The sequence below is a fragment of the Musa acuminata genome, chromosome BXJ1-7, assembly GCF_036884655.1.
Source record: "Musa acuminata AAA Group cultivar baxijiao chromosome BXJ1-7, Cavendish_Baxijiao_AAA, whole genome shotgun sequence".
NCBI lineage: Eukaryota > Viridiplantae > Streptophyta > Magnoliopsida > Zingiberales > Musaceae > Musa > Musa acuminata.
The window spans coordinates 10,549,105-10,576,973 of NC_088333.1; the positions used below are offsets into that span (position 1 = coordinate 10,549,105).

The 27,869-nt window shown below is 41.1% G+C and overlaps 3 protein-coding genes across 6 annotated transcripts; all 3 read right to left on the reverse strand.

The window, feature by feature from the left end:
• Positions 1-2,367: 2,367 nt before the first annotated feature.
• On the reverse strand, positions 2,368-8,522 carry LOC103991585 (probable phospholipid-transporting ATPase 4). Of its 3 annotated transcripts, XM_018828988.2 has the most exons (12): positions 8,245-8,522; positions 6,000-8,105; positions 5,783-5,897; positions 5,559-5,669; positions 5,054-5,330; positions 4,892-4,980; positions 4,705-4,792; positions 4,393-4,602; positions 4,163-4,288; positions 3,932-4,030; positions 3,648-3,839; positions 2,368-3,443 (listed from the first exon to the last, which is right to left on the reverse strand). In XM_018828988.2, exons 2-12 carry the CDS (start codon positions 7,597-7,599, stop codon positions 2,781-2,783), a joined length of 3,570 nt encoding a protein of 1,189 aa, XP_018684533.2. In that variant the 5' UTR covers positions 7,600-8,105; positions 8,245-8,522; the 3' UTR covers positions 2,368-2,780. The 3 variants fall into 3 exon arrangements, with proteins under 3 accessions (XP_018684533.2, XP_018684532.2, XP_009409358.2); XM_018828987.2 differs by having other exon boundaries at positions 5,783-7,819; XM_009411083.3 differs by having other exon boundaries at positions 5,783-8,105.
• A 4,434-nt stretch (positions 8,523-12,956) lies between these two features.
• LOC135678747 (monothiol glutaredoxin-S2-like) lies at positions 12,957-13,649 on the reverse strand. The gene has a single exon (XM_065191883.1). The coding sequence runs from the start codon at positions 13,581-13,583 to the stop codon at positions 13,245-13,247; it is 339 nt and encodes a 112-aa protein (XP_065047955.1). The 5' UTR covers positions 13,584-13,649; the 3' UTR covers positions 12,957-13,244.
• A 6,337-nt stretch (positions 13,650-19,986) lies between these two features.
• Positions 19,987-26,711, reverse strand: LOC135678748 (casein kinase 1-like protein 1). Of its 2 annotated transcripts, none has more exons than XM_065191884.1 (14): positions 26,110-26,707; positions 25,971-26,011; positions 24,803-24,872; positions 24,570-24,718; positions 24,384-24,479; positions 24,193-24,263; positions 23,352-23,413; positions 23,160-23,223; positions 22,993-23,077; positions 22,792-22,918; positions 22,608-22,690; positions 22,457-22,520; positions 21,334-21,470; positions 19,987-20,556 (listed from the first exon to the last, which is right to left on the reverse strand). In XM_065191884.1, the coding sequence occupies exons 1-14, from the start codon at positions 26,183-26,185 to the stop codon at positions 20,269-20,271; spliced, it is 1,413 nt and encodes a 470-aa protein (XP_065047956.1). In that variant the 5' UTR covers positions 26,186-26,707; the 3' UTR covers positions 19,987-20,268. The 2 variants fall into 2 exon arrangements, with proteins under 2 accessions (XP_065047956.1, XP_065047957.1); XM_065191885.1 differs by having other exon boundaries at positions 20,433-20,548; positions 26,110-26,711.
• Between the last annotated feature and the right edge of the window lie 1,158 nt (positions 26,712-27,869).

The window sequence follows — 27,869 nt, forward strand, 5'->3', positions numbered from 1 at the left end:
GGAATCCTTTCTTAAATGCCCTACATAATTCACCTCCATGATATATAAATGTTGTTCAAGGCTTTCGGCCAAAATCATTCAGGTGATGCAGGAAAGAGACAAGTGAGTACTATAGTTTGGGACGTGTAGCTTGTTGGAATCCAAGGATGGGAAACATGTTCCCATTAAAATTAATGTTTTCTTCGTCAGGGATGCGATCAGCAATAATTAAAGGAAAAGCTCCTCTTGAAACGTAAATATTTGTCGTGTCCAGTTAATGGTTGGAAATGTTTGGCATGCGTATGGAAACATGTACAAAGCCAATGATTATCTATATACATGTATTTATAAGTAATAGGAAAAAAATGTGCGACTTTCGTGTAAAAGGTCTGGTTTTTTTTTTTTCTCATCCTATAATCTCATATATACTTAATCTCATATATACTTCGCGTTTGCCGCTTTCACACCGGCCGCAAAGGCACTATCACTATCCTTGTTGCCTCCACCTCACTTATGGAGACCTTACTGTCATCTTTGCGGGGGCTCACGAGGCCCTTGTTGTCATTCTCATCACCGTGACATCATTCATTGAGGTTTATCATTGTCCTCATCACCTCCACCCCACCCTCAGAATCTTCATCGTCTCATCGTTGTCCTTGCAGGCCTCGCGAGAGCCCTCATTATCATCCTCACTATCTCGCTTTCGTCCGACCCCTGGCTCTTTACTACTTTCGCCCACTTGTTTTCATCTTTCGTCGTCACTTTCGTCACAGGTAAACTGATTTTGTCGAAGTTATTTGGCATCCTTACATATTTGTCTACAAAGAGTCAGACTCCCAAAACTTTTTATGATTCCCTAAGGACTTACAAAAGAGATGATATGTCAAAAGAAATATTTAATTTGGGATCCTACTAGCAATCATTTTAGCAAATACCTGATAGATAATATAAATTTAAAACTTAGAATTCGCAAGCTATAAACGATACAAAAGGTCCAAGGTGGTATGCCACGATCAAAAGTCCTCACAAGTGGCCACATACCACTGTTGTGAAATACGATAGTGAACCAGTCTTAAACATTATCCCAAAAGTGCATCCAGCCATGTAACACCCAGGTAGTTTCTTGGTATTGTACCGGCTGATACTCTGCACTACTCTACGAAACTATAAAACTCACAAAATGACTGCCTATATGGTTTGTTTTTGGGTAGTTTTGCTTCTACACGATAACTGTATATAATCTGCATTTATAAACTTGAAACGATCACAAAAGATAATCAAAATATGGTTGTCAAATCTATTGTAAGCTCTCTACATGCTGCATAAAGTATTATATCGAACACTTTATTTACAACTTTGTCCGTGACAACACAGAGCTTCTCCTCCCTTCACCCCTGCATGGCCAACTGTGCCTCTTTCACTTGTTGTTTTGCTCCTCGATTGAGCAACAACCAGAGACGAAAACAATTGAGAGCGAGGAGAAAGACAAAAGCATCAAGGTAGGTCGAACAAGAGCGATCAAGAGCGATGGACGATAACAAGTGACATTTGCAGGATAAAAAATAGGGATATCATCCAAAAAAATAATAATAACAGATGGGAAAAGCCTAGAAAGAAAGAGAAACTTTTTCTTGAAAATAATCCCAAAAAAAATCGATTGATGCTGTCAATATAAAAAGGTTCACACATACGTTAAATTTCTTCATCATAAATTATGTCATCTAAAGTGAATTTTGATAAACAAAAAAATTCTGACAATTTTAGTTTCTAAATGTATCTTAGTTTTGCCTTACCCATTTCCCTATTTTTGCTGATCCTTTGATAAACAAGTCTAGTTTCCCATTTCGCCTCAAAATAAAGTATCAAAATCTATTTCGTCTTTTAAATCGAATAAACGAAAGAATTCTGACATAGCGTAGTACTACTTTCAATGACTATGAAAGCGAGTATCATAAAGATTGTGTGATGATAGCTTTCTTCTGTCGTATAAAACGAGGCAATGAAGCTTTCTTTCATGCAAAGTTTCCTGACCTCACGGGTAAGCTTGCGTGTCTTCGAAAGTGTACATATGAGAACCATATGAACGTAGAATTCACTTGTCTATTAAAGAGAAGTAAAACCTAAGTTTAACATGGAAAAAAAATAATAATTAAAACAAGATTAGTGAATCTAACGAGTCGAACTTGTTCGTCAGGATTAGTGAATCAAATCTGAACTCGATCCTAAAGCTCCATGTGTAAATAAGCCATCCATTGGCACCTTGTTCCTGGCCTTGTGATACGGGTGGAAGGGCATGAAACAGCTTTAATAGGATAGGATCATATCTGGCAGTCCCACGTGATAGAATAATCACTTGTACATATCAGTGTCAAATGCTTTGGATATACATAAGGATCAACTACAATAGCCATCTTCCAAATAAGAGGAGTTCATACATCAAGAAGAACAAAACGCAGATGGAACATGTTAATTTGACTTAATGCAGACAACAACCATGCCTACTTTGTCACAAAGAAAATTGATAAGAGATTAGTTCCTCAGGAACAGAGTTTATGCAGTCGCTTTACAAACATACGCCTTTCACTAAGAACCAGAATGAAACAAAATTGTAGCTATATGTACATACCTCGATTATTTCCATAGAGGTATTAGACTCGATACGGATATCGATGTGATCCAGAAGCTAGCCTATGAATCATCTACTTGGAGAACATGGTCAGATTGAATTAGTGGAGAAGAAAAATCAAGAGGCAAAATGTTGCAAAGCAGAACAAATTCTACCGACTATGTCTCGTCATATGTTATGACTGAGTTTGGATGCTCAATGATGAGACTTTCCTCTGAAACTTCTCTCTCAGCTGCCTGATCTTGGCATCCACTCTTGCTGAAAAACCAATATCAGTCTTCTGCCTCGCTTTGGATCTCTCCCTCTTCCACATATGTTGGTCCTCTACATCCTTCTTAAAGTATTTGATCTCCTGGATCACATGGTGATCGAGTGGATTTATAGCTCTCTGAAAGGAGATGTGTGCCAGATAGGGAATATTGCAGGCAAGAGTGACCAGAAGTGTTGCAGCCCAATACATGGGGGCGGGGCCAAGGGCTTCCAAAAGTATCTGGTAGCCATTTCCAGAGATCAGCGATGATGACATTCCATAGGCGACCAGAAAGAGGTACCATGTCGCAACGCTACCCCACACAAAGAGGTGTTGGATCCATGTGAAGTGGCTCATTGTTAGGGCAATTTGCAAGTTCACAGCCCAAATAATGCAGGTGAACATGGCCGTTCCAACAGCAGCCATGTCAGCTGTCTGACCCTCTGCACGGAATGCCTGATTGTAGAAAATGTGAATGTTAAGGAAATATATCGCGATGGATGAGTAGAGACCATTGCCCATCCAACCAAAAATCCTATACCAATCAAAGAAAAGGTTCCTTGGCCCTTGCTGGTACAGTGCTGGAAACTGCAGTAAGGAACACAGCTATGAAAAGGAAAACGTTTGAAGTTGAAAATGGATGTGCATTACAAGAAATTTAAAACTAATTATCATAAAAGAGTGTGACAACGGACAAAGATGACAGAAACAGTTCTTTTTTGGACATCAGAACCTAATGATTTGAATGTCAATCATGCATACATCCCTTACAGCACAATATAACGAGCATACCTGTAAGCAAACTTCTGAAGAAACATCTTGTTCAAAGACTCCCAATGATATCACCGGCAAAGAGGTTAGAATGACATTGAATAGTAGCATGTACCAGTCATCATACACTGATTGACCAGAGAAGCCAGTATATGCCTCAAAATAGAAAATTGTGAGGCCAAAGGCTATGTTCTTATAGAAGAAGTAACATATCTGAATGCAGTACAACAGAATTGATTCAGATAATAACTCATGAATGCCAAGCACACAAGAAAAAACAACCTGAAAATGTTATCAGTGCTCACCATCTGAGCTATCCTCTTATAGCACCAGTGGCCATGGACAACAAGAAGCCGTTCAAGGAAACGAAATTGCGAAATGGAGAAATCACTAGCCATTACAGCCTGCACAAGGTCAACAATTATAATCTTGTTAATGAGTTGTGCCAATGCTTGCTCACTTTAGATGATTCTGGGTTTCAGTTCGCATTTGAAATACGGAACCACACAAGCATTTTTTTGTATAACACCACCAACCTGCATTCCTTCCACCCCGCTAATCCCAACACCAATGTCAGCCTCTTGAATCATGCCCACATCATTTGCACCATCACCTATTGCCAAAGTGGTTTTACCTGTACCTTCTTTCACCAACCGAGTTACCTAAACCAAGAGATAAACATCACTAACTGAACTAGTATTTTCATTAAACACTATTATTTAACAAAGATCAAAATGATCAATGCACAAGAGAGATCAAATGCTACCAATGCTTTCTGTTTTGGTGAGACCCGGCAGCATATGACGGAAGCACAGTTAACTGCTAGACTCAGAAATTGATTCTTTAGATCATCATCCAAAGCATAAGTTAAAGTTTTACCATCAATTATTAAAGCAAATGCTGCATTAGGATCCTTCTCTAGCTTGATCATTTGAGAGGCATTAGTTATTTGCATCAAGATATTCTCCTTTGCAGCCTGAGCAGTTAATAAACATACATATAAAGTTGAGAGAAATCAACAATCTGAGAGAACACCCTGGACAGTAATGGGAAAAATATAGAATGAGAAATGGCATACCTTTTTTATGTCTTGTGACAATATGTCACTGGTCTCCATGGATAAACAGATCTGTTTCATGCCTTGCCTAAGCAAACTACAAGCAAATCTGCAATAAAAATTGGAGCTTTATTGCAGACTAAGGAAAGAAATTGACACCATTTCTAGTAATAACTTTCCTTATGTGTGAATTACTAGAGATGCATACCCTATATTGATGGCAGTCTCCATCTTATCACCTGTAAGAACCCAGATCTTGAGACCAGCTTGTGCTAGTTTATCTATGCATTGAGGAACCTGTAGGAGAGGGTGCATATGTTCAAAGAGCTTGAGCTTAAACAAGTTAATAAAAATAAATCACACAGCTTACTCCTTTCTGTAATTTGTCTTCTACGGCAGTTGCACCAATAAGAATCAGATCCCTCTCAATCATGTCAGCGATGCGCTCAAGTTCAGCTTCTCTATCAGGCCCAATTGTAGTTTTTGCTTTAAGGAACTCAGCGTTCCAAGCAGAGTACTCAGACTCTCCAAGTACCCGGTAAGCCAGAGCCAAAGTCCGCAAGCCTGCTTCCCCATATTCATTTAAATGTTTAATTGTATCTCTCTCATATACTCTTCCATTTCTTGACAGTCTATCCAAAATGATGCTGCCCGATATAAAAAAGAAGTAATTTATTTAGGCACCAAAATTGTGAATCCTGAAGATAAAAATTTGATAAATATGCATTGTGATATGTGTAATATTGTTTTACAACATAAGCAGATAATTGAACTTAGAAGAATAGGTAGCATTCCATGGACCCCCCCCCACCCCCCCCCCCAAAAAAAAAAAAAAACAAGGGTGTGTGCCAACATTACGAGTTACTCCATTGTACCTGTCAGCACCTTTGCATAAAAGAAGAATCTGGCCAGTGTCATCACGCACAATTACTGACATCCTCTTCCTTCTGCTGTTAAACTCCAGTAAGTTCAGAACCTTGAACTCCCTAAAAGGAAAGGAAAGGAAAAAAATAGGAAAAGAATTCTCAGATTTAGATTGCAGGAATAACCAAGGGAGACAAACAATAAACTTGTTAAACCATAAAGATTCAGCTAAAACCTTTCTAAAGGATCCTCAGAAGCAGAATATCTCTCCCTGACAAAGACACTTGATTGAGTCCTCTTAGAGAATTCGAACCCAAATTGTCTGGCTGCCATAAGGAAAGCTCCTTCATCTGGTGATTCCACCTCATATGTGAATCCACCAGTTTTTTCATTTGGCTCAGGTATTGCTGTGTGACAAAGAGCAAGTGTCCTGAAGAATAAAAGAATGATACCTGCATTAGGCTCATTTGTCCAGTTTCCTTGCATGAGGCGGTCATCCTCAAAGCTGAAACCTCTTGTTGCAGGCTTTTGTGGCTTCTCAACCATGGAAGTATTCCCATCTTCCAATTCAATCTCTGATGAGCCAAAACCACTCCTACTGTTCTCCCAAAAATCATGAGTGCTGCTATGCTGCTCGGATGTACCTGATGCTTCTGATGCGAAATGCTTGGCAGCAGCAATTTCCACTTCACTTGAATCAACACCATATGAAACTCCAGCAATGGAACACTTCAAAAAATCCATTTGGTTGCATGTTAAGGTGCCAGTTTTATCTGATAATATTGTGTCAACTTGGCCAAGCTCCTCATTCAAATTTGATGTCCGTGCTTGTGCCGGATTCCCTGTCTCCCCATCACGCATGTGAAGATCTTGGTTTATGAATGTCGCTTGCAAGACCTTGACTACCTCAATGGAAACATAGAGGGAAATAGGTATCAGGTACCCATAAAGAATAAGAGCAGTGACAAGATGGAAGAAGCCAGATAAAGCAGGCTCTGAAGCATTATAGATGTACGAGGTCTTATTTGGTTGCATGTACCACCAGTGTGGCATCCCAAACTTCGTCATAACAGCATAACCTACTGAGCTGATCAATGAAATCAACATGAGAAAGGTAAATAGAATGTATATAATCTTATCCATCTTCTTCTCGATTTTACTTCTCTTAGATGATGACTGAGTTGCATTCTGCATGACTTTGCTGTCATGACCAGTGAAGATAACCACTCCATAGACATATGCAGTATTCCTAAGCTTTGAATCTCTGAGAAGTATCTGACTTGGGTCAAGTGCGTAAACCTGCTGCTCATACTCAAAGTTACCCATGAAAGTGTAGAGACTAGGATTGGGGTCCTCACACCGAATGGTTGCTGTGAAGTTGCTGAAAGCTGCATCATCGTCCAATGGTAAAGTGACTTCCAAAGATCTCTTGACCTTCAAATAGGTTTCTCCATCCAAATTCATGGTCTCGACATAGCATATGCCATCCGCATAACTTGAGGACAAAAGAAGCAAGTCAGCAGGAAAGAATTGATCTTTTTCAACCTTCACAATATCTCCAACACGAATCTTCTGCCAGTGTCTGTAACCAAAGTGACCTTCTCCCCTGTGGACACTAACCTTACGGCTATTAACCTTCACGTCCTGCATGAACCTCCGCCAATCTTCCAATGCCTCCTTAGCCATACTGAGACCAACAACAAATGCCAGGGGGGCAATCATGCTCACAGCCGAGAAGGGGGTGACAGGGGTGAGGGAGAGCAAAGCAGCAAGGAGAAAGTATAGATTGGCGACACGGCGGAATTGTTCGAAAATAGCTTTCGGGAGGAAAGTGACGATGTTGTACTTGGTGGTGCTGATGTAGTTGGTAGGATATTTGAGGGGCTTCTTGCGGTGTGATCCGGGCTGGTTGCAATGGACGATGCGGGAGTATCCAGGACCCTGCAGGGAGTGGCGATGCTCATTGTCTAATAACACGGTAGGACGGAGACAAGCAAAAGTGTAGAGCTTGCTCCATCGGAGTCGCTCCTGATTCCTTCCTCCCCGTGCCATCTCCTCTTCTTGTTAGGGTTTCCACAGCTCAAATCAAACACAACTGTTCCGCGTCATTTGGATTTTTTTTTGTAAACCTTTTTTTCCCCTTCAACTCCAACGACAATGAACTGTGCTTCACTTTGCAAAGTGACTTGGGCAATCAAGAACATAAACTACGATGCTGTTGTGATGGATTTCGGAGGCTCATCCGACAGTTTTCAGTAAAGCGAAGGAAAACCTTGAGATACAAATCCATTCACAAATTAACGCTCAGGCAAGCTGACAAAGAAGGTCACTAATGGTGGAGATAACGAGCCAAATCTTTTCAGACAAAGGCAATCTCACGCGAAGGCTTCCAGGAAAGCCGATGTTCTTTCATACAAATTCGGGCTAAAAAATTAGATAAATAAGAGAATAAACCAAACATTGCAGCTCGATTTTGAAGATGCGAGGACTTCGCAGAAATGCAACAGATTTAGTTCACCGCCTATCGATTAGGTCGGCGATAAGATTTAAAAGCCGCTCTGCATCAGGGGTTTCCCATTAAACTCACCAAAGAAGAAAAGTCAAAATAATGTTCAAGAACCAAATCAGGACCACATCGAAAGAAACCGATCGAAAGCATACGGATTCAGCTCGGCGGAAAGGGAGAGAAAAACGCACCTGGAGTCAAGCGCAAACCCCGGAAAAGTAACGGCTTTGTCAAAAGGATCGTTCACGTCAACAATGGCGAGAGGGAGAAAGAGGTAGAGATCGGAGGCGAGGGTTCGCTCGCACACCCTCAAAGCGCACGCACGCGAAGACGAAGAAGACGAAGGCGAAAACCAGAGAATTCACGGCCTACGTGATCATCCGTTAATTCTTCGGTCTTCTCGCTATTTGATGGCGGAAAATAAACAAACCCACGAAGTCGAGAGAAAAAAAACCCTAATTAAGCTTAACTGGGGAAGCAATCGGGTTTTAATCGACCGAATAAGATATATTTTACGCCGGGTGAGCTAAAGGCAGCGAAGCCCTCTTTCGGCTTTTCGAGCGGACTTCAGCTGTCGAATCCCATCCAGGATCCAGGGTTTCCGACTCCTACCACAGCGATGGTACGATAAAAACATTCCTTCCGTTCCACGTGTCTGTTTTCTATTGGATGTTCGTCGTGACGATGCCCCGTAGTCCGCGGCCGTGTGGAGCGAACTGGATTCTCCGTCCATGTGTACTTCACGTCCGTCAAGTCGTGGTGCTTTGTGATGCACGTGGAAATCTGGTCTTCGGATGTGATTAAATAGAGTTCTAATTTTACAACATTATCATAAAAAAATAAACACATTTCGCCTTTTCTTCTTCTTCTTCTTCTTCACTATTTCATTAATTTAATTAAAGCAACCAAAAAAAAGAAAGTACGGACAAACAATTGTTTTGTGATTAATCAAAAATAATAATTCCTATCGTAATTTAGATCGGACAAAATCCTAACAGTCAAATTATGGATAAAAGGGGATTAAAGCAAAAAAAGAAAAGCAGAAATCACATGCTTCCATTGACAGGACCGGTAGTTTTGGGTTGGTGGCTGAAAGTGTTAGGCCAACTGCTCTCCAAACAAACAATGTGATTTGTACCAAATCAATTGCTAATTGGAATTTAGATATTATAATATACATACATATATATAAATTGTATTATTAATTATATTCTAATAGTAGAGGAAACATCGTTGATCACACAAATGAGCATGATCCTTAATCAATCATTGCAAAGCCATGTACGTAACCCCCAGGGAAGTTGGTCATATAATGAATGCATTCCCCACATGTCAACATCGTAGAGCACGCTCCAATAGTTAATCCACCTTGGAGAGGAGAGCAAACTTTGTTGGCAGGTTAGGTTGGTGATTGTGCCCTTAGTGACGCCTTCTGTTCGCTTTAAAGGTGATGGCAAAAGGACTTGCGCCAGCATAAATTACCTCAAGTATGTATGATGGGGCATGTGAAATGACATCCCAACTTTGATCAATATGATGTCCAGCCAATTTCTATCTTCTTCCTATTTCATTTTTGATCTACAACAGAGAATTGACATTTTCACATAGTGAGGCTATGATGGACACAGTGATTTCCATCGTTCCTATGACCGATCTAATGACATGAGAGGTTCGCAACTCTCCACTACCTACCTTGTTGTTACTCGTGTCTCTTCGCTTTACAGATTCCCCAATCCATCTTGTAAACAGTGGAAAGGATCGCAGAAGCAACATGCACAGTAGCAACGCGTCAGCTGCAAGCCCTGTGTTTCCCGAAGGCCGCCTATCTGTCTTGGTTTGCTTGGAACGAAGAAAGCGAATGATCCCACCGGGGAACATCATCATCATTGCAAGCTTAAACATATATGTACGAGAGAGAGCACTCACGCATCCGAAGAAGCTTTCCTGTGGTTGGTTCTCTTCTTTAGTGATACCGAAGTCCTCTCTTTCTCGTGTGACTACTGTTGCACTCGAGAGAGCTTCATGTCATTAAAGATGGAACAACGGAGAAGACGATGCATTTAGTGATCCACATTGGCTTGTCAGATATTAAATGTCGAACTGCGATTGCTGACACTGGAGGTGTTTCCCCTACGGTCTTTGCTCTACAGCAAGCACATGCATGCAATTACAACAGCTGAAGCTGAGGTAGAATGAAGGGATATCAGACGTATCAGTAAATATCGACTCTCATCAAACACATCCAAATGTCGAGCACAAATATGCTTCTTTTAGTGGTCATATAATTTGCATAGAGATCTTTGCAGAAAGAAGCGGGTTGGGTTGGGCCTGTCCCCATAGATACATTGCCGGAACAGTTCATTCCATCAATGTGAGTCGATTCTGCCATAGTCCATCTACTCCATTGATGAGTCTCTTGCAAGCATTCCCGTGACTGATTCTTCGGTGCTAGAAATCACGTAGGGCCATTGTTGCTACTTAGTGAGTTGCCATTTCTGGTTTCATGTAAGCCTTTTGAGTTGTATAGTTCCATCATAGTCATCCCATTGTCTTCTTGGAGGGACCAAACATCATTGCGACATATATAGACTGCAAGAAACTTTAAGCACCTCCAACTTAAGTCATTTTTTTTTTCTTGTTTAGGTAATGGACCTGCTGCTTAATGGAGAACCACCACATCTAAAAGAAGCCGAGAGAATCAAACAAAAGGCACTGGAAAAAAATTGAATACATACTCTATAAATAATACAATCATGATGGTTTAGAATATAACTGACGAGACAACTTATTCCATCTTCTAGACAAATTTGAGATGGTCTATGGGAAAGAGAAGGATAATTACTAAACAAGAATGGTGTACGTATCAGCTGATGCGCACAGACTGATCCACTGATCTTCCTCGACTATGTCTAATCTTATCTTAATAATAAATAGGATATATATTAACATCTTTAGATGATGCAATGCATTAGTCTTCCGTTATCATCTAAAAAACGCAAAACTAATCGAGTGAGAAGATTTTATGAACGATGATTCAATTACTGGCTATAAAATGCCAGCCATTTTTTTTTCTACCACTGAGTGTACTGACGATTTGTTCTATTAATATTTGGAGGCGTGAAGAAGGGTTGCTTTGGGCTTAAGCAAAGGATACAGATACGTAAGTTGGCCAATATGACCTTTAACTCAGAAAGCTCCTTTTTCTTTTCGAACGAAAAATTACTGAATCACCTTTGGCACAAAAACAAGAAAAAGAACTACAATCTAACTTACAATTACAGGTTAATAATACATGGGTAAGTTGGCATGAAGGTGAAGATGTTGAGCATATCTCAAGTTACTACAGCTCCATTTTGTAGAGATTAGTCATTTTCCACTCAAAAACATCTAGATTGAAGAATCAAAGAATAAACGTGAAAAGCAAATGGAAACTTCGAGTTTACCTAAATAATTCAAACACAACTAGACAACTAGAGCGAGCTTGGTCGATGGATTAAGATATTGCCAAAAAAGATAACATGCCCAATCTTGTTGAGAAATCGAGATGGCTCACAAATTTGTCCATTTACTTTAGTAAGTACTATTTAAGCAAATTGATTGAAAGTAATAATTCCTTTCTTTCGACGAGTTACATTAAACACTCAAACCTCTACTTTAAATCTCATTTATCAAGGTTAATTATAAATATTCTCAATAATTAGCTATATTTTTATATTTTGATATTTACATTTTTTTAAGTTATCCCTATATAAGGTTAAAAAGATAATTTTATAAGATTAAAAAAAATTATTAAAAAACGTAGTTAAATGTTTCACTTAAATAGAAAAATTTTAATATAATTTTAAAAAGATAGGAATCGATGGTAAGAATAACTAACTAATTACAGCAAATAATTTATAATTAACTCAATTTATCATTAAGCAAACTCTATAGAAATGCCATTTACATGAAAATTTCATGTCGATGAATATTCCAGTCACACTTGTGATGAGGGATTATGTTGGATTCACTATAATATATATCCAATCACAGTTGAGAGAGAGAGAGATAGATAGAGGGAGGGGGAGGCGTAATAAACTATGCCAAGACGTAGCTCGAATTTAGTGCTCGTCTAATTGCATCAGATGCCTAATCATTCATTAGGTGTCTTAAATTATTATGTCCCTTTACTAACACATGCAATTCTAGGCTCACAAGGCAGGTAAAATGGATGGCAGCTATGGCCAATAGAAGCACATGCAACTGGAGGCCAGTGTGCGGCCAACAAGGTCAGAGATCTTTATGTGTGTCCCAAGAGATGACAGCTTCATTTGGAGAGATCAGCTCTGTAGGAATCTAAATCAATGAGTATCTCGGAGAATGACGCCACGACTAACCTAAAACTTGTCTGAAAACTTAAGCAGATAGATCTGACAAATCTGTAGTTATGTGTGTCCATGGAGCCAACCAACCAAGGTACATCTAATTCCCCAAACCCCGAAGCAGGTGGGACGCTCAGAAGGGAGGACGGACGTCCACAGAAAGCCATAGCACACCCCCGCCTTGTAGGTACAAGGCAACAGCAGCAGGTCAACACCACCATTTAATATGTGACTTAAACAAAACTCCTCATCTCAGAGCTCTTCGAATCCCAGCCCATCATTTCCTCTATAAACAAGTCAATAATTGCACCAACTCATCCGAATAGTTTATTGTCATCCCCTTCGTTGACGTAAACTTCCTCTGTCACTCTTCCGTCTTTTCGCCCGTCCGACGCAACGACGTGACATGACGCTTCCTGCATTATTTCTCCACCCAGTTCATCGTAGCATTGTTTATTCCGACCAATCATTCAGACGCCCATGGAGATCGCAGCAAAATAAGACAAATAAAAGCAGTGGAAGGAAGTGTTAGAGCACAGAAGAAAGACAAACAGCGCACACAGTTCCATCCGCTCGCCATTATACAGTAGAAGCAAGAAAACAGTACTTTTCTTCTTCTCTTTTTGGTTTCCTCCTCCCTTGACCTTGATATGGTCCCTATATACAGTAGGGGACCCCTCCCCATGGGAATAGCTTGAAGAACTCTTCCTCGATGGCCAAATTCTTTTGGAAAGTTACACGGGAAAGACGGGAAGAAGGGAAGAGATAAGGGTCAAACTACTACATTACCCTTGGTGCGGATGCCGCCGGCAGTGGGGCCTGGACACGCGTCAGCTGCGGAGAGCGCCGGCCTCACGGAGCATGGGGACGAGATGGTCGCGGAGGTGGAGACCCACGAGGCCCTCGAGCCCGCCCACGGCAACGCCACCGACGAAGAGGGTGGGAAGCCCGCCACCCCCGGCAGCGGCGGCGGCCTTCTCCTCGTCGGCCTCCTCCAACTCGATCGCCGCCGGGTGGGCGCCCACGGCCGCCAGAAGCCGCTTCATGACGTGGCTCATGCAGCATCCTCGCCGGCTGAAGATGACGGCGGGGTTCTCCTGGATAAGGCGCCCCACCCGCTCCTCCGGCGCCTCCTCCGCCCCGTCGATTGACAGCGCTGCCGCCCCCATCAGATCGCCTCCCTGCTCCGCCGAAAACCCCACTCCCCTTTTAGTTTATCGTCCTCAGCGATCGATGAGTCGATCAACATGAAGACACGGAGGGATGGTATTTATAGCGCATCCCATCCCAACCCCCAAAGAGAACACCCCGTGAGGGCGGGTCACATGGGGTGACGTCATCACGCGCCATCGTCGTCAGTATACTACCACAGTGTACACGATGTACCATCAGCTGACGTCACGGTCCCATGCGGACTCGTGAATGATGGTGGTCGCAGCCATGCGAAATCTTGTGGGTCCCCACCCATCTTCGTAACGCGTGGCAGGCTCTCCCACCGTCGGTAGTGCACGACGCGTTGCCACGCGCGACGTCATTCGGCGGAGATAAGGCTTTTGTGGTGGGGACGTTACCTCGTCAGGAACAGGTGATATACATGGATTGGACCCTTCCGATCTACGGCTGCGATCTTAGCGGTTGCGTCGACGCCCATACGACGAAAGCGGGTGCCGGAGGGCCCGCACCAGCCACCTCGCGTCCGCGAAGGGGGCCCATGTGGGACCCAACGTGGGGGTTGATTGGAGAAGTGGGTACAGTGCTGGGATAGGATGTGCCCCCCCCCTAAGAGATCGACGCACGTAGGGTGGGTCCAGTACACGGCACACGCGTCCGACGATGATAACTCTGGTCATGCACGAGATAGACGTTGCTTGTGGGGAACGAAGTAGAAAGCAGTGGGGCGTCGACGTGGAGGATCGAGGTGTCAAGCGTAACTCTGCACTCAGAAGGGAGAAAGAAGGAAATAGGTGGCTTCTGTCATAGTGACCTGAGATGTATCGACAGGGAGGAAGAGATAATTGTGTGGCTCACCATTAATTATTGGTCACGCATGACTGTCACTGATAGATGACGTAGTCTCTGATGCACCGACGCCATTGGGGTAAGAGTGCTAAAGCGATGTCTGCCATGTACTAGAGAGGAGCCCTGCGTCTCCTCCCAAAGTGCGTGAGAGAACTGAGTTGCACAAGTCGAATTGCAGGAGGACTAATGGTTTCCACAGAAGCTCAAGTGGTCAAACGTGGTGGAGTTATCTTGGTGGAGGGAGAGATCATGGCTTGGAATCTACGTAGTGCAGCAAATGATGTTTTGTCCGATATACTTTACTAGGTAATGTGCACTGAATCTTAGGACTGACCAATAACAAGTCCACTGAGGAATGATTGGGTTGAACTGTTATCGTGGTTGCATTGACGAACCAAGCATTCAGGAATGGAACTTCATATCAGCTGTATATTTCAAAAGATTTATGTCAAGATGGACACTTGTGACGCTGAAGATTATATATACATATATTCTTGAATATTTGACAAACCTTTCGGCATTTAAGATTACAGCACCGGCACGCATGAACCCAGCTGTATCATAATCCCCCCATATCTGTAAAGTTAATGATGCATACGTAAGGCACCACTTGAAGAATTCTACCATGTGGAGTGCGAGGAGGAAAACGCCATCCAAAGCTGGTTAAGATAATGGAAATGGTCAACATAGTCAACGTGTCTAATCCTATCCATTTGCCTAACCTACTAACTATCCTTTTTCATTTGCGTACCTTGTCCGTAAACTCCTCTTCATATTTTACTGCAGATGGTGGAATCGTTGAATCGGTCTACGCTCTGTACACTATGACCATTCCTGCACATTTGTGCTCCAGCTTAATCTGCTCGAAGGCCGAAGAAGTCTCAGATTTTAAGACTAAGACAGAAGAATGCTGATAAATCATTACTCCATCATGGTCGCCACAGTAAAAACCAGACTGGGCGGTCGAGTGAAGCCAAGTGTTCTTTGTTTTCGTCATCTACAAACAAACTCTGGGTGGGTGTGTATTACCTGTCATAGGCTTAATGGAGACGAGAGGAGAAGGACAGCCTATAGGCATTGACTGGTTGATCATTAATGGGATGGTTTACTACCCCATGCAGGCATGCATGCATGGGTAGTAATTAAAAAGGATCGAGTAGATGGGTACGTGTCAGAAGATCCACGTTTTGGTGGCGTTTAATGGTGACCTGCAGGCTCTGGGCCCCAATCGATCGTGGCTCCCAGAATCGTTGACCGTGGACAGATAGTAGGGGATTGGGTGACGTACGTGACCCATCAAAGAGACAGGCCGTGGATCGGTGCGTCAGCCACGTCAGGGCGGTCCTCCACTCTGCATCTGCCATTAAATACCGGCCGTGGTAAAAGAATATGAATTTATTATGTTATAAGGGGAAAAATAATTGACACAAAAATAAAAATATATGGATTGAGAGGACACATTGTGATGGTCGAATGGGAGATGCTTCCGATACTTGCAAGGACTGCTGTCAAGTGGGCCAAAATGGGCTCCGTTTGACCCAACTATGGCTTCTCGGTGCTACCTACCAAACTCATCTTTCAAGCATGAATGCAGTGTGATGAAAGTGATTGTGTGGAGCACTCGTTTTAGACCATTCAGAGGCGAGAGATTACAAACCATGGAACAAGGATATCTGCTGGCCCCACGAATGTTCCTTGTCGACACAATGTTGCTGTTTCGTTTTATGCAGAGCAGATGTTACTTACGACTACATGATAACATCAGTCACCGTAAAACTTGGGCTCTCTCCCTTGAGAGGACACAGAAAACTGCACCACTTCCTGCTTTAATAAGATAAGGTTTTGGGAAGAAGGAGAAGACGCTATGGTATGGCGTAAAACATTGGACTGCTAGTTGGTTCCTCCTTCGCAGTGCCAACTTGCTCCTTGGCAGACGCCATGCGTGCATCTCAGACAGTCGACTGTTCACAACACCCACCTCCCTGTTATCAGAATCACGTGACCTTCTAAATTCTCTACTGGTCATTTGGCTTTAGCGTTCTGATGTCACTCGCCGTCTGTCGTTCTTAATACTTCTCTCAGAACTATGTTCTTTCCAGAATTCTAAGCATCGTACTGGTTCCGATGTCGCTTGCTTAGTTCCTCGTCTTCCTCCACAACGTGCTTAGCTTATCCTGAGCTTGCACAGGAAACTTCTGCCATTTTATGCGAGCGTCAGTCGTTTCGTGTTCTTTCTTGTTCTTGTCCAAGTGACAGACTGTCCTCGATGGAGGCCACCGAGGAACAGCAGTTGACTCATGATAAATATCATCATCTCATGCGGTGGGCAGTATCAGTGGTCAAACTGTTGGAGGATTTCGAGCAGTAACGAGGGCACTCTCCAAGGGAGTCATCCAGGTGAGAACAAGACCTGTTTCTCCAGGCATTCCCCTGCTGTAGATGGTTACGTAAGAGAAACTGGATGACGTCCTCATGCATGCAGTATCAACCGGTGGGACGTACCAACCAATTAAATCCTCCAACCGAATCAAGATCCATAATAAATGACATTAATTTAATGTATCAGTGACTACAGAATGACTCTCTTTATGCAGACAATTACTGTCTCCATCTCGATTTATAAAATACGAATGAAACACTATTGTTAACTGTTTATTAAAATAAATCAAAATAAGAAGTAATAAGATAATATTAGTCTAAGATCAAGTCAAATAAAAGATGAAAATAAAAAATATATTAAGCTTTAAAAAAAAAAACACTAATAAGATGTTAAACTATTCTTAGATTTAGTCCTATAAATCTGAAAATTTTGGATGATAGTTGTGATTCGAAATAATAATTTAAATTTTAAAAATATTCTTAAAATCTATTGAAAAATAATACTTTAAATACATTTATTAAAAGAAAAAAAATTCCTCGGAAGAGCACCACGACCTGAACATGACAACTGAGCGGAAATGGGAAGACCTCCATTCGTTTCTCTGCGGTCCCAAGCCAGATCTTAGAACCTCTCTCTCTCTCTCATCCTGTATAATGAACCTTGCATGTTCAGTGTACTGCATAAAGGGCCGACTCTCTGACAACCTCGGTTCCACCTTCCGGTCGCTGGAGTTTGAGTTTTGAGAGGACGCCCGCATCGCCGTCGGCCCGTCCGGCGGCAATGGCAGCACCCCGCGGGAGGTTGGGTTCCACCGGTGCGTACTGTCCAAGCGGAGCACGTTCTTCCGCCAGGTGTTCGCGTAGCGGGGGAAGGCGGCGTGCAGGTTGGAGCTCAGAGAGCTAGCGAGGGACTTCGAGGTAGGCTATACGAGGCCCTGGTGGCGGTGCTCGGGTACTTATACAACGGGAGGGTAGCACCGCCGCCTAGAGACTTCCTCGTCGAGGTGCTCTTCGCGTCCTACACCTTTGAAATCCCTGAGCTCGTTAATCTCTTCCAGGTGAGGTTATGGCGCCGTTTTGACTCTTTTCTTGCGCATTGTGTCGTGTCACAGCTGAGTTCTTGATTGGGAAGATGAACTCCATTGTAAATGTGGTTGTGGAGGTGCCATAATTTCGTTTCATCTCACCGCAGCTTCCTATCCATTCTCTTGAACTTTTTGTGCGAGTTGCCTCAATTTATGTTGGGATTTTGGCATGAAGAAAGCATGTTATCACATCACTCTGTACCGATTGCCTTATTACATGTAAAAGATCGGAAACTTAGTTATTGCTGAGGTTTGTTTACTGAATCCCCTCTTCGGAGATCAAAGTAGGACTGGTGGTAAACTGTCACCTGCTCTGCTGCAGCACCAGCCACCACCTTCTTGCTGTTCTTGACAAGGTGGCCGTAGATGACAAGATTCCAATGATTCTATCTGTTGCAAACCTGTGTAACAATTCATGTGCTAGATTTGTCAGCAAGTGCATAGTGATCGTGATCAGGTCAGATCTAGACAACGTAATCACCTCAGTAGCAAGATTAGTTGTCGCTTTGTATGTCTTATTACTTTCCTTCATGTCATTTTGCTATCATACCAACGGTTGCTCTTGCAAGGCTTTTGTTCCCCATGCTCATGCAGCGGACCGTTTGTTCCACTCATGAGTGTTCACCATGAAAGCATATGACAGATCAAGTGCGATCTACTCTGTTTTACCCAAAAAGAAACCTCCGAAAAAGAAACTGAAATGGGACATGGAAGCAGCTGATGGGCAGAAAACTTGTAGTGTCGGTGACAGTGCTTTGAATTGGGACTGCAACCACCACTCTTCCCCATGCAACCATTTATTGTGCTTCCGGCAGCCTGCAAAAAAATGGAAGATCTAAATTGCCAGTGATATGAGGAAGGAACTGACGACTGTAAGGCAGTAATTGCCATCGCTTGGTCTCAGGGATCCATGACCCCTCCATGAAATGGGTCGCACCTTGTTGGTCTTCCTGTCATTCCTGGAAAGCTTCGCTGGGCTCTGCAGCCCGAGTGCGTAGCCTACCGGTCTCGACCTATTACCTCATAGCCTGAACACATTGCGGAGGAAGAGGCTTCCGAGCTCAAGACCGAAGGCTTTGTTTACGGATGTCATGGGAAGGAGCGAGATGAGCAGGTGAAGTAGACTAATCATATGAAGTGAGCTGACAAGAAGCGGGACCGCAGAGAGCCTTGGGAAGAAGGAAAAGTCGCATCAGTAACAGAGAGTCCGCGAGCAGGAAAGAAACCAAAAGAAAGGTTCCTATATCTCTCGGGCCTGCCTCGGCGACACCGGTCTCTTTGTCTCGTATCATTGTGGAATTATGTGGCGTGGAAAACACAGGCTACTCGGGTGCGTCCTCCTCGTGAGCATTCTCCAAGTCACGTGTTGGAGATCAAGGCCTTCTCCGACCGTGTCCCAAGGTGAACGTCTTCCAGGTGAAAAGCTCATGTCATTCTGATGCTTCTTCTCCCCCTCAAACTGCTGTTTGCTTGACAGACTGTCGGAAGATGAGTTATCTGCATGTCAAACTGTTGGAAGCCAAGAAGGTCTCCGCTCTCGTCTCTAAGACTTGTCTTCTTCGATAGGCAAGGCTGTTGATTAAACCGCTGCATGTATGATTTACTATGAAGGAAGTGGAAGAAGGCGGAGGAGGAGACGAAGGTGCTGCTGCGAATGCAGACGTTTACGGGGGACTTGCCAGAGCGGGCTCGAGGCCGCCGAGCTGCGTGCACAAGTGCGGAGGCTGCACGCCATGCACGGCCACACAGGTGCCGGCAACCACGGATCATTCGAGGACGCAGTATGCCAACTACGAGCCTGAGGGGTGGAAGTGCAAGTGTGGCTCAGCCTTCTATAACCCATAGGGTTACAGCTTTCTTATAATGATTGTATCGTCCGATCCCTTCAAAGCTGTGATCGCAGATACATCATCAAAGCGTAACATGTTTTTACTACCTACTGCTGTCCCAACATGATCATGATAAGACTAATGCTCACCTCTCAAGTTTACAAGTAGGTTATATTGGCCAACCCAACACGTAACCAAAAGAAACCATGGATTTCTGAATCACGTATAATAATAAACAAGTGGTAATAGTGATTCAATGATAGCCACAACAGTTAAGATTCAGATTCCACTCGCAAATATATGTACACACATACAGACACACACAAATATAATCCAATACGATTCATGGCTGACAGAAAGGGGCCTTCACAAATAGGCCTCTTAAACTCCTCGCACTCTTCGGGACCAACTCAGTTCTCGGGATCTCTAGATGAGACCCCAGGCCTACAACTTCGAAAGAACATGATACCTGTAATGTTCAGATGCCCGAAATTTCTGCATTTACAACTGTGAGGCAGCGTGTAGCAACTCAAATAGCAGTGCTAGTATCCAACCCTTCCATCACTGTCAAGATCAAGGCACTGAAGTCCTCTGCGTGCAGACTCGCAGTCGAAAGCTTGATGCCTTCCGGAGGATGACAACTTGTGATCTGTTGACACTACTTGTGAGCTTCGCCGGGCTGGAATTCTGTTGACGACTCCGGTGATTGCTTCTGCTGTTCGAGGGTATGATGTTTCTGCCTCACCACCCATCACGGCTTCGCGGCTGCTAGAAACAGCAGCTCGCCTTGAGGATCCTCCTGACCGCCCCAAGAATGTTGAACTGGATGGCTACATGGGGTGAGAGATTTACCATGAGGAATAGGACAAGAAGAAGACACTAGTTATTCCTGCTTATGGAGGTAAATGTTACTAAAACCACATCAACTAATGCAGAGTAGTGCAGTCAGGAGTAGGTTATGGTAAAATATGAAACAGGCTATTTCAAAGCAGCTGAAAGTATCTTTGTGAAAACAGTTTGATGTGATAAAAAGCAAAATAAATCTTACAGCTCTTTTGCAGTGTTGAGCCATATACATCTGTACAAGATGACCAATATACTATGGTTCTCATGCGTTCTTAGAATCTTCAAAGATCAATCTTGAAGGCTTCCAACTCAATTAACAATGAGAAACATGTTAAAATGCTTCCAATTTAACCTAATTTTGCTCCTCAAATCAAAGTAGATTGATTGGGTTATTCCTTTCAGAATAGTTCCTTGAGTAGCATACCTATCTATACTCATGAAAAGAAAAACAAACCCATCTACCCCAATCATCCAAACATTTTTGACAGCTATAAGAGAAAGGTTCAACTAACATTTAAAATATAGGAATCATAGACTAAATTTATATTAGTAAAGATCTACAAAGGGTCATATATCAATAGATCAGCTTTACATCAACATTCAGTACCACTGAAGAAAAGAGTTTTGCAATCAACAAATGCATCGGCAACCCTAAGCAGTGCAAGACATATAGTATCAATTTAGTACAGTAGATCAGTATGATGCAAATCAGCCTCTTGAAAAATATATATTCTAATATAAGAAACGGAAGAACATCTCACCATGGTTTCCTTAGGAACAGCTACATTTCCTGCTGGATTCTTCTCTTTTGATGTTGTACCAGCATTTATGGCAGGTGCAGAAAATCGCCAACGAGAGGGATCTGCTGACCATCCACTAGTCCTTCCTTCTTCAATACCTAAAATAATTTTAGTTGTAGAAGTATAATACTTTGTTAGGAAAGTTTAATAACAAGATCAGAAGAGCAAATCTAATGCATGATGCTCCCACCAATGCGTGACCTAAGGAAGGCCAATGCATGCAACCTTAGAGAAGATGGATAAATCTCAGACACTAAGATTTTAGATAAATTGAAACTAAAACAAATATATGTTGTGGTTTTAGAGATACTAAAGAAATGGGGATGGACAAGAAGCTCCTAGCCTCCTACACATAAAAGTTTATAATATCTTAGATTTGTTATTCGATAGGAAGGAAAGATTGATTGAAATATTCTTTATAAAGCAACAATTGGATGGTCAAAGTGGAGAGTGGTAACAAGTGATTTGTAAAACCATCATCTGAAATTTTATAAGATAATTGTGCAAGACCAACCATGATTTATATAGGTCAAATTATTAGACTGTTAACACAAAAAAGTTAATATAGTTAATATGCAAATATTTTGTGTTTCCCAAAAATGAAAATTTAAAATGGTACGGACATGTTTAATAGAAAAGGATAAAAGAGTTTTAAGTAGAATGAACATGTTTCATGGAAATTTATAAATGTTCTAGTTAAATTATGTGAGTCGATTAGGATTAGTGGTGTTAAAAGATGACAAGAGAGACCCAATAATATTTTACTAAACCAACAAAAATGATCTAAATACTCTTGATTTAACTCAAGATATTGCATTATGATGAGAAAAGATCCATGTTGCCAACTCCGAATGGCTGAGACATTATGGTCTATTGTTGTTGTAGTGAAATAAAAAGGAAAAAATGCTTAAAATAGAAATGCTAACGGTTGCTTAAAATAGAAATTAATAAGCGGTATGAAAGCTGCGAAATAATGTCAGACTAAAGAATGATCAAGGAATCAACTAGCTAATCAAATAGCACTTAACAATTTTCAAATAGTAAAAGGTTAGACAAAGGCATGTGCAAACACTATACATATTACCAGACTGCCTATCCATATTAGCAATCATGGGTACCATCCCAGAACTTGGTCCATCACCAGCAGCCTGAAACAAAAGAAGCAAATTTATTAACCAACAAAACTATCAAAGGTATAAAAGAAGCCATTCTTTTTTTCCTTTTTACAAACTTACAAGAGCTTGTGGAGTGGCACCTGCAATCTGTGACTGCTGATACTTTAAAATGGTCCAATCAAACACATAATCAAATTGAAAACCTGCACGTAACGAAGATATGAGGAACATGATGCACATACCTGACAAGCTTGTAAAGGAACATTCAGTTCGAACCATCCACAATATATACCACAAGACCTACCTTCGCGGATGAAAAGATCACGAAATATTCTCTTAAGATAAGCATAATCAGGTTTATCATCAAAGCGAAGTGAACGACAATAGTGGAAGTATGATGCAAACTCTGATGGATAACCCCGGCATAATGCCTGCAAAACGACAATTTTTTGAAGCTACATATTATTGAAATCTAGCAAAACTGCAAAACAGATATTCCTGTCACCTCAATTGATGTGGAAACTTTTCTTTCACTAATTTTTTCATACTTCTGTTTCTTAGTTCCAGCTTTTAGACCCTGCCACGGAAGGCTACCCAAAAGAAAAAGTAGGATTAGCAAGGGAAAGAAGATAGGAAGGACCTATTCCTAATAATCTGTCAATGGAAACCAACCTTCCTCTCAAGAAATACATGAAAACATATCCAAGAGATTCCAAATCATCCCTCCTACTTTGCTCTTAGCAGCCACAAAATACATAGCAGCAATCAGGAATCACAAGGATAAAAAAACAAAAAAGGCACCCAATAAGCATAGCAATTGTAAACAACAAAATCATGAAAACAATGAAGGTGTAAAGGATATACCAACTCCTAGGTGAGTGTTTATGCTAGCATATCTCGCTGTTCCAGTCAAGTTCTTGTTCTCCCTGCAGGATAGATGACAGCCTGAGATAAAAATAAAGTGCTTCTGCACTTGCTGTCAGACTCACAATGGACACCATCATTTGAATTTTAAGCATATTTACCCATCTCATCATAGAAAGATCTATTATTCAAGATTTCTGTTTCAAGTGGTTTGAAATATCTTGATTAACCACAAACAATGTACTTTCATTCTTCAAGCAACTAGTTCCATTGTGAATTTGTGGTCTCTACTTCATATCATGCATTTCAAGAGAAATGATCATAGCATATGGTTGGCAAACCTAAAGAAAGCATAGGTTAGATAAATTCCATACTGTACGAAAACATACTTATGTTTCACTTTTATCACTTTCTGGTGCAGAGTTGCATCCTTGACGAAATAGTACCTGTACTACTTTCTAGAAAAACATCAACCTTGGTCATTGTCTAGAAGTTTCATACTTATTGGGCCATCATTTTGATTCTACTTTCAGTTATTCAGACATAATTCTCTTCATGTAGGTTTTGCTATTACAGTCTCATGGATCCCAATAAACATGTACCAACAGTTGCTGAGGGCAAACCATGAAATAAACCTAAGGCCATTCCTAACTTATGGACCACCGATTGCAATGAAAGCCGTTAACAGTTGTACACATGCTAGACATATATAAAGTTATTGAAAGCAATTTGGGTACCATCACCAAGGATTCATGTCCAATGCAGTCCCACTATCATGCACAAAAGAACTCTGTTGACCATGTAACAGGATTAAGTTTATATTCAGGCTTAATAAAATTACCTGTAAGGAATGTGCTGGTGAGTTGTGGTGTCCCTGTACTTCTTGGCCAATCCAAAGTCAATAATGTAGACCTAGAACATGAACTAGGTCAAGTTCTACACAACTGATGGCAAGTTAAAAATAGAAATATCGCAGTGTAAACTGATGGCAAGTTAAAAATAGGAAATCACAGGTACATTTTAGAGACACACCTGATTTGCTCGCCTGCCCAAGCCCATCAAAAAATTATCTGGTTTGATATCTCGATGCAGAAAAGATTTAGAGTGAACATATTCTACTCGGTTGATCTGACAAAGTTTCAGCAAATGATTCAAGAGAACCGCAGAAATAACTCAAAGAAGTATTTATACACTGAAGAAGTTAGAACTTAGAAGTACCATTTGATCAGCAAGCATAAGGACAGACTTCAAAGAGAGTTTTCTACTGCAAAAGTTAAATAGATCTTCAAGGCTTGGACCCAATAAATCCATAACAAGAACATTATAATCTCCTTCGATGCCAAACCATCGCACATTTGGAATACCAGCTACCACGAACATGGGAAAATAAGTATAGGTCAAATAAGATCATACACTTGTTTCCTAAAAATGAAATAAAAACTTTTCATTACTTCCTCCTTGAAGGATTCTGTAGAGCTTTGATTCATATAGCAACTGCGGGTGCTTTGTCTTGACATTTTCCTAATTCAACAAAAATGAATCATTATGACCTCTCTGATATATAAAATCAACCAAAATCTGTATGAATATTTTACTTACAATCCTAGTATAAATTAGGATAACCGATGAAAACTACAGAATGGAAAAAGGATAGATCTCCTTGTAATAATTGAATATTTTTTGCTTTGAAAGACAAATAACACTTTGCCTCTCACTGTCTAAAAAATAAATTTGCTTTGCTAAGTCAAATAACACCTTGAAATTTACAAGAGCTATGGGATTTAAGCGCTCCCCTCCATCCACCATTAAACATGCATGCATTCACATACAATTATCCATCTAAATTACATCTTAAGAAAAAGCTACAGAAATGTGGCATTTTATTGGGTTGATTGGCCTTTAAGGACGATAACCTCAAAATAAGGTTCTTCAAAAGAATATCATTCACCCCATAGCATAAAAGGATTGGCATACAATGCAGTATGAAGTGAAAAGTGTTCTGGGCAACATTTCCATATCAGCAGTCCAGCTAGACACAGTTTGTAATAGCCGCAAATACCCAATTTTACAAAATTCTTCAGATCCTACAATGTCAGTTAAATAATCAGACATATCATCATAAGATAGATTTGGAGAAAATTTGGCCAATAAATCTGATGTAGTTCTTACTATCACCTGAACCTACTTATGTTTAACTGAACAAATACCTGAAATACATGTGGAATAAAATGGCAAAGGCACATCTTGATTATTTTAAAATTTTCAACTATCTACCTTTCTCCCAGCATAAACTATATTTAACTTCATATCGTAATTTGCATATATATTTTTACCAATAATCATGCTAGACCACACGATTAGTATCAGTTCAACTGCAATTCCCATGAAACACTGAACTTCCATGTAAAAGCTTCATAATCTTAGAATTTGTCATTCAACTCCATAATTATGGTAAATGGTCCATCAGAATCTACAAAATTTCCTGATAGACATGAATGATGCGGCTTATGTAAAGCAAATAAATATAAGTTAAATTGCTTGGTCAAATTATTAAAAAATATTGACATTAGAGAATCCAAGAACCAGGACAGCGAAGGAAAACCAAGTAGAGTTTCTTACTAGCTTGATTGCAACTTCTTCATTTGACTGAACATTAGAACCTGGATAAACAAGCAAAAAGCATCATCAAAACCATAAATAATAATATAATGATAAAGCACAACGCATTAAATAGGGATAAGGTTGACGATAGCAAAACCTAAATAGATCTCCCCGAACGAGCCGCTCCCGATTTTACGACCGAGGCGGAATTTGTTGCCAACTCGAGGCTCCATCACTAATTACCAAAGTGAAAAAAAAAAGCGACCTTTCTGCCAAATTCAGACTGTCAAGCCAACAAAGTCACAAAATCCCCAAGAATCAACAAGCTTTCCCCCACGGGTCGACCCAAACCACGCGCGATTCACCCCCGAGAAAAGGAACAAATGCAGAACGGCTCGAAAGCAGCGACGGAGTCGGGATCGCCTCCAACAGCTTGTAGGAGAAGATCGATCGAATTATCCATGCGGGTGAGCAGAATCGGGCTACAAATCTAGGGTTTCAAAGATGCTCCTTTTATTCCCCAGGGTTCGGTACTGGAAGTGGATTAGACGAGAAGGGACGGGAAGGGGAAGAGAAAGAAAGGCGGAAGGGAAAGAGAAGGAATAGAATAAGAGTCTGACAGCACCGATGTGGAACTCTGGATGGTGATTGCTTTCCTCACCCTCTCGCGTTGGCCATCCCGCACACCCTCAGTGTTCCTGGGTACGAGTTGGTGGGATAATGGGAGTAGGATTTCAGAGATCTTTTGTCAGTCACCTGCCACCAAACACCTTTGCTTGTTCCACCACCCCCTCCAAAATATCCTTGATTTCGCTGTTCCAGCCACGCGTCTGCATCAGCTTCGGCCCCCTTCGGTGATCACTTTGGTGTGCCATCAACATAGCACCAGCAATCTCTACAATGAATTAATAATTGATTAGGGTTAAAAGATGGTGGTGACTATGAATAATAAAAAACAACAAGTCCAGCAGCGTGTGACATTTTAGAGTTAAATTATATAGGATTAGGATTAGCTAAGACTACCAAAATATATTTGAGAGAAGAAAAATGTGACAATTGAATCAAAGGCGTCAAACAATGCAATAATTGAACGGAATGGCCGACTCCAATCGGTCGTCTTTCTCAGGTCGGACTCACTGATGTGATGAGTGCAGTGCGTTTCCCAGCTACGATTAATCTACCATTTCCAAGTAAATTTTTGGGGATTCAGAAGTTTCCACTCTCGGGGCAGTTATCTGAACTCGTAAAAGCTTTCTATTCTGGATCGGAGTAGATGACCGGTGACGAGTTGTTCGATTTCCTTTGACTTGGTGTCTCTTGTCGCCAAGTTCATCACCTAAAGATATAGGAGTCTGTTTCCGATAGGAAGCCAGCTATCATAGAGGGCCAACAAGAGACACTCGGCTATACGCTACTCTCTCTCTCTCTCTCTCTCGGTCATCATCATAGGAAGAGACTTTAGAAAGCAAGAGGTTCACTGTTAAATGGTCTTTGGTATCGACCAGCTTCAGTATGATTCTATATGTGTATTTGTGTTTGGAAACATATTTGAAATAATATGAATTGATATTGTAAAATTTTAAAATAATATTTAACTTGAATATTGTATTATAAATACTGATACTATCTTAGTGTAATATTAATGGATGTTAATATAATTTTTAAAATTTTCAAAATACCATATGCTACTATTTAAAATCATAAGATTGTCAACATTATTTAGTAAGAAACCAATATAATTTATATATTTTATAAATTTAAATTTATTTATTTATTATATATATATGGACCATTTAAAATTTTTAATAAATTATATATATATATATATATATTAAATAAATATTAAAACGATAAATTTGTCACATATTATTCAATGGGCTTTTGAAATACAATTTTATCAAGCAACATTTATATCAA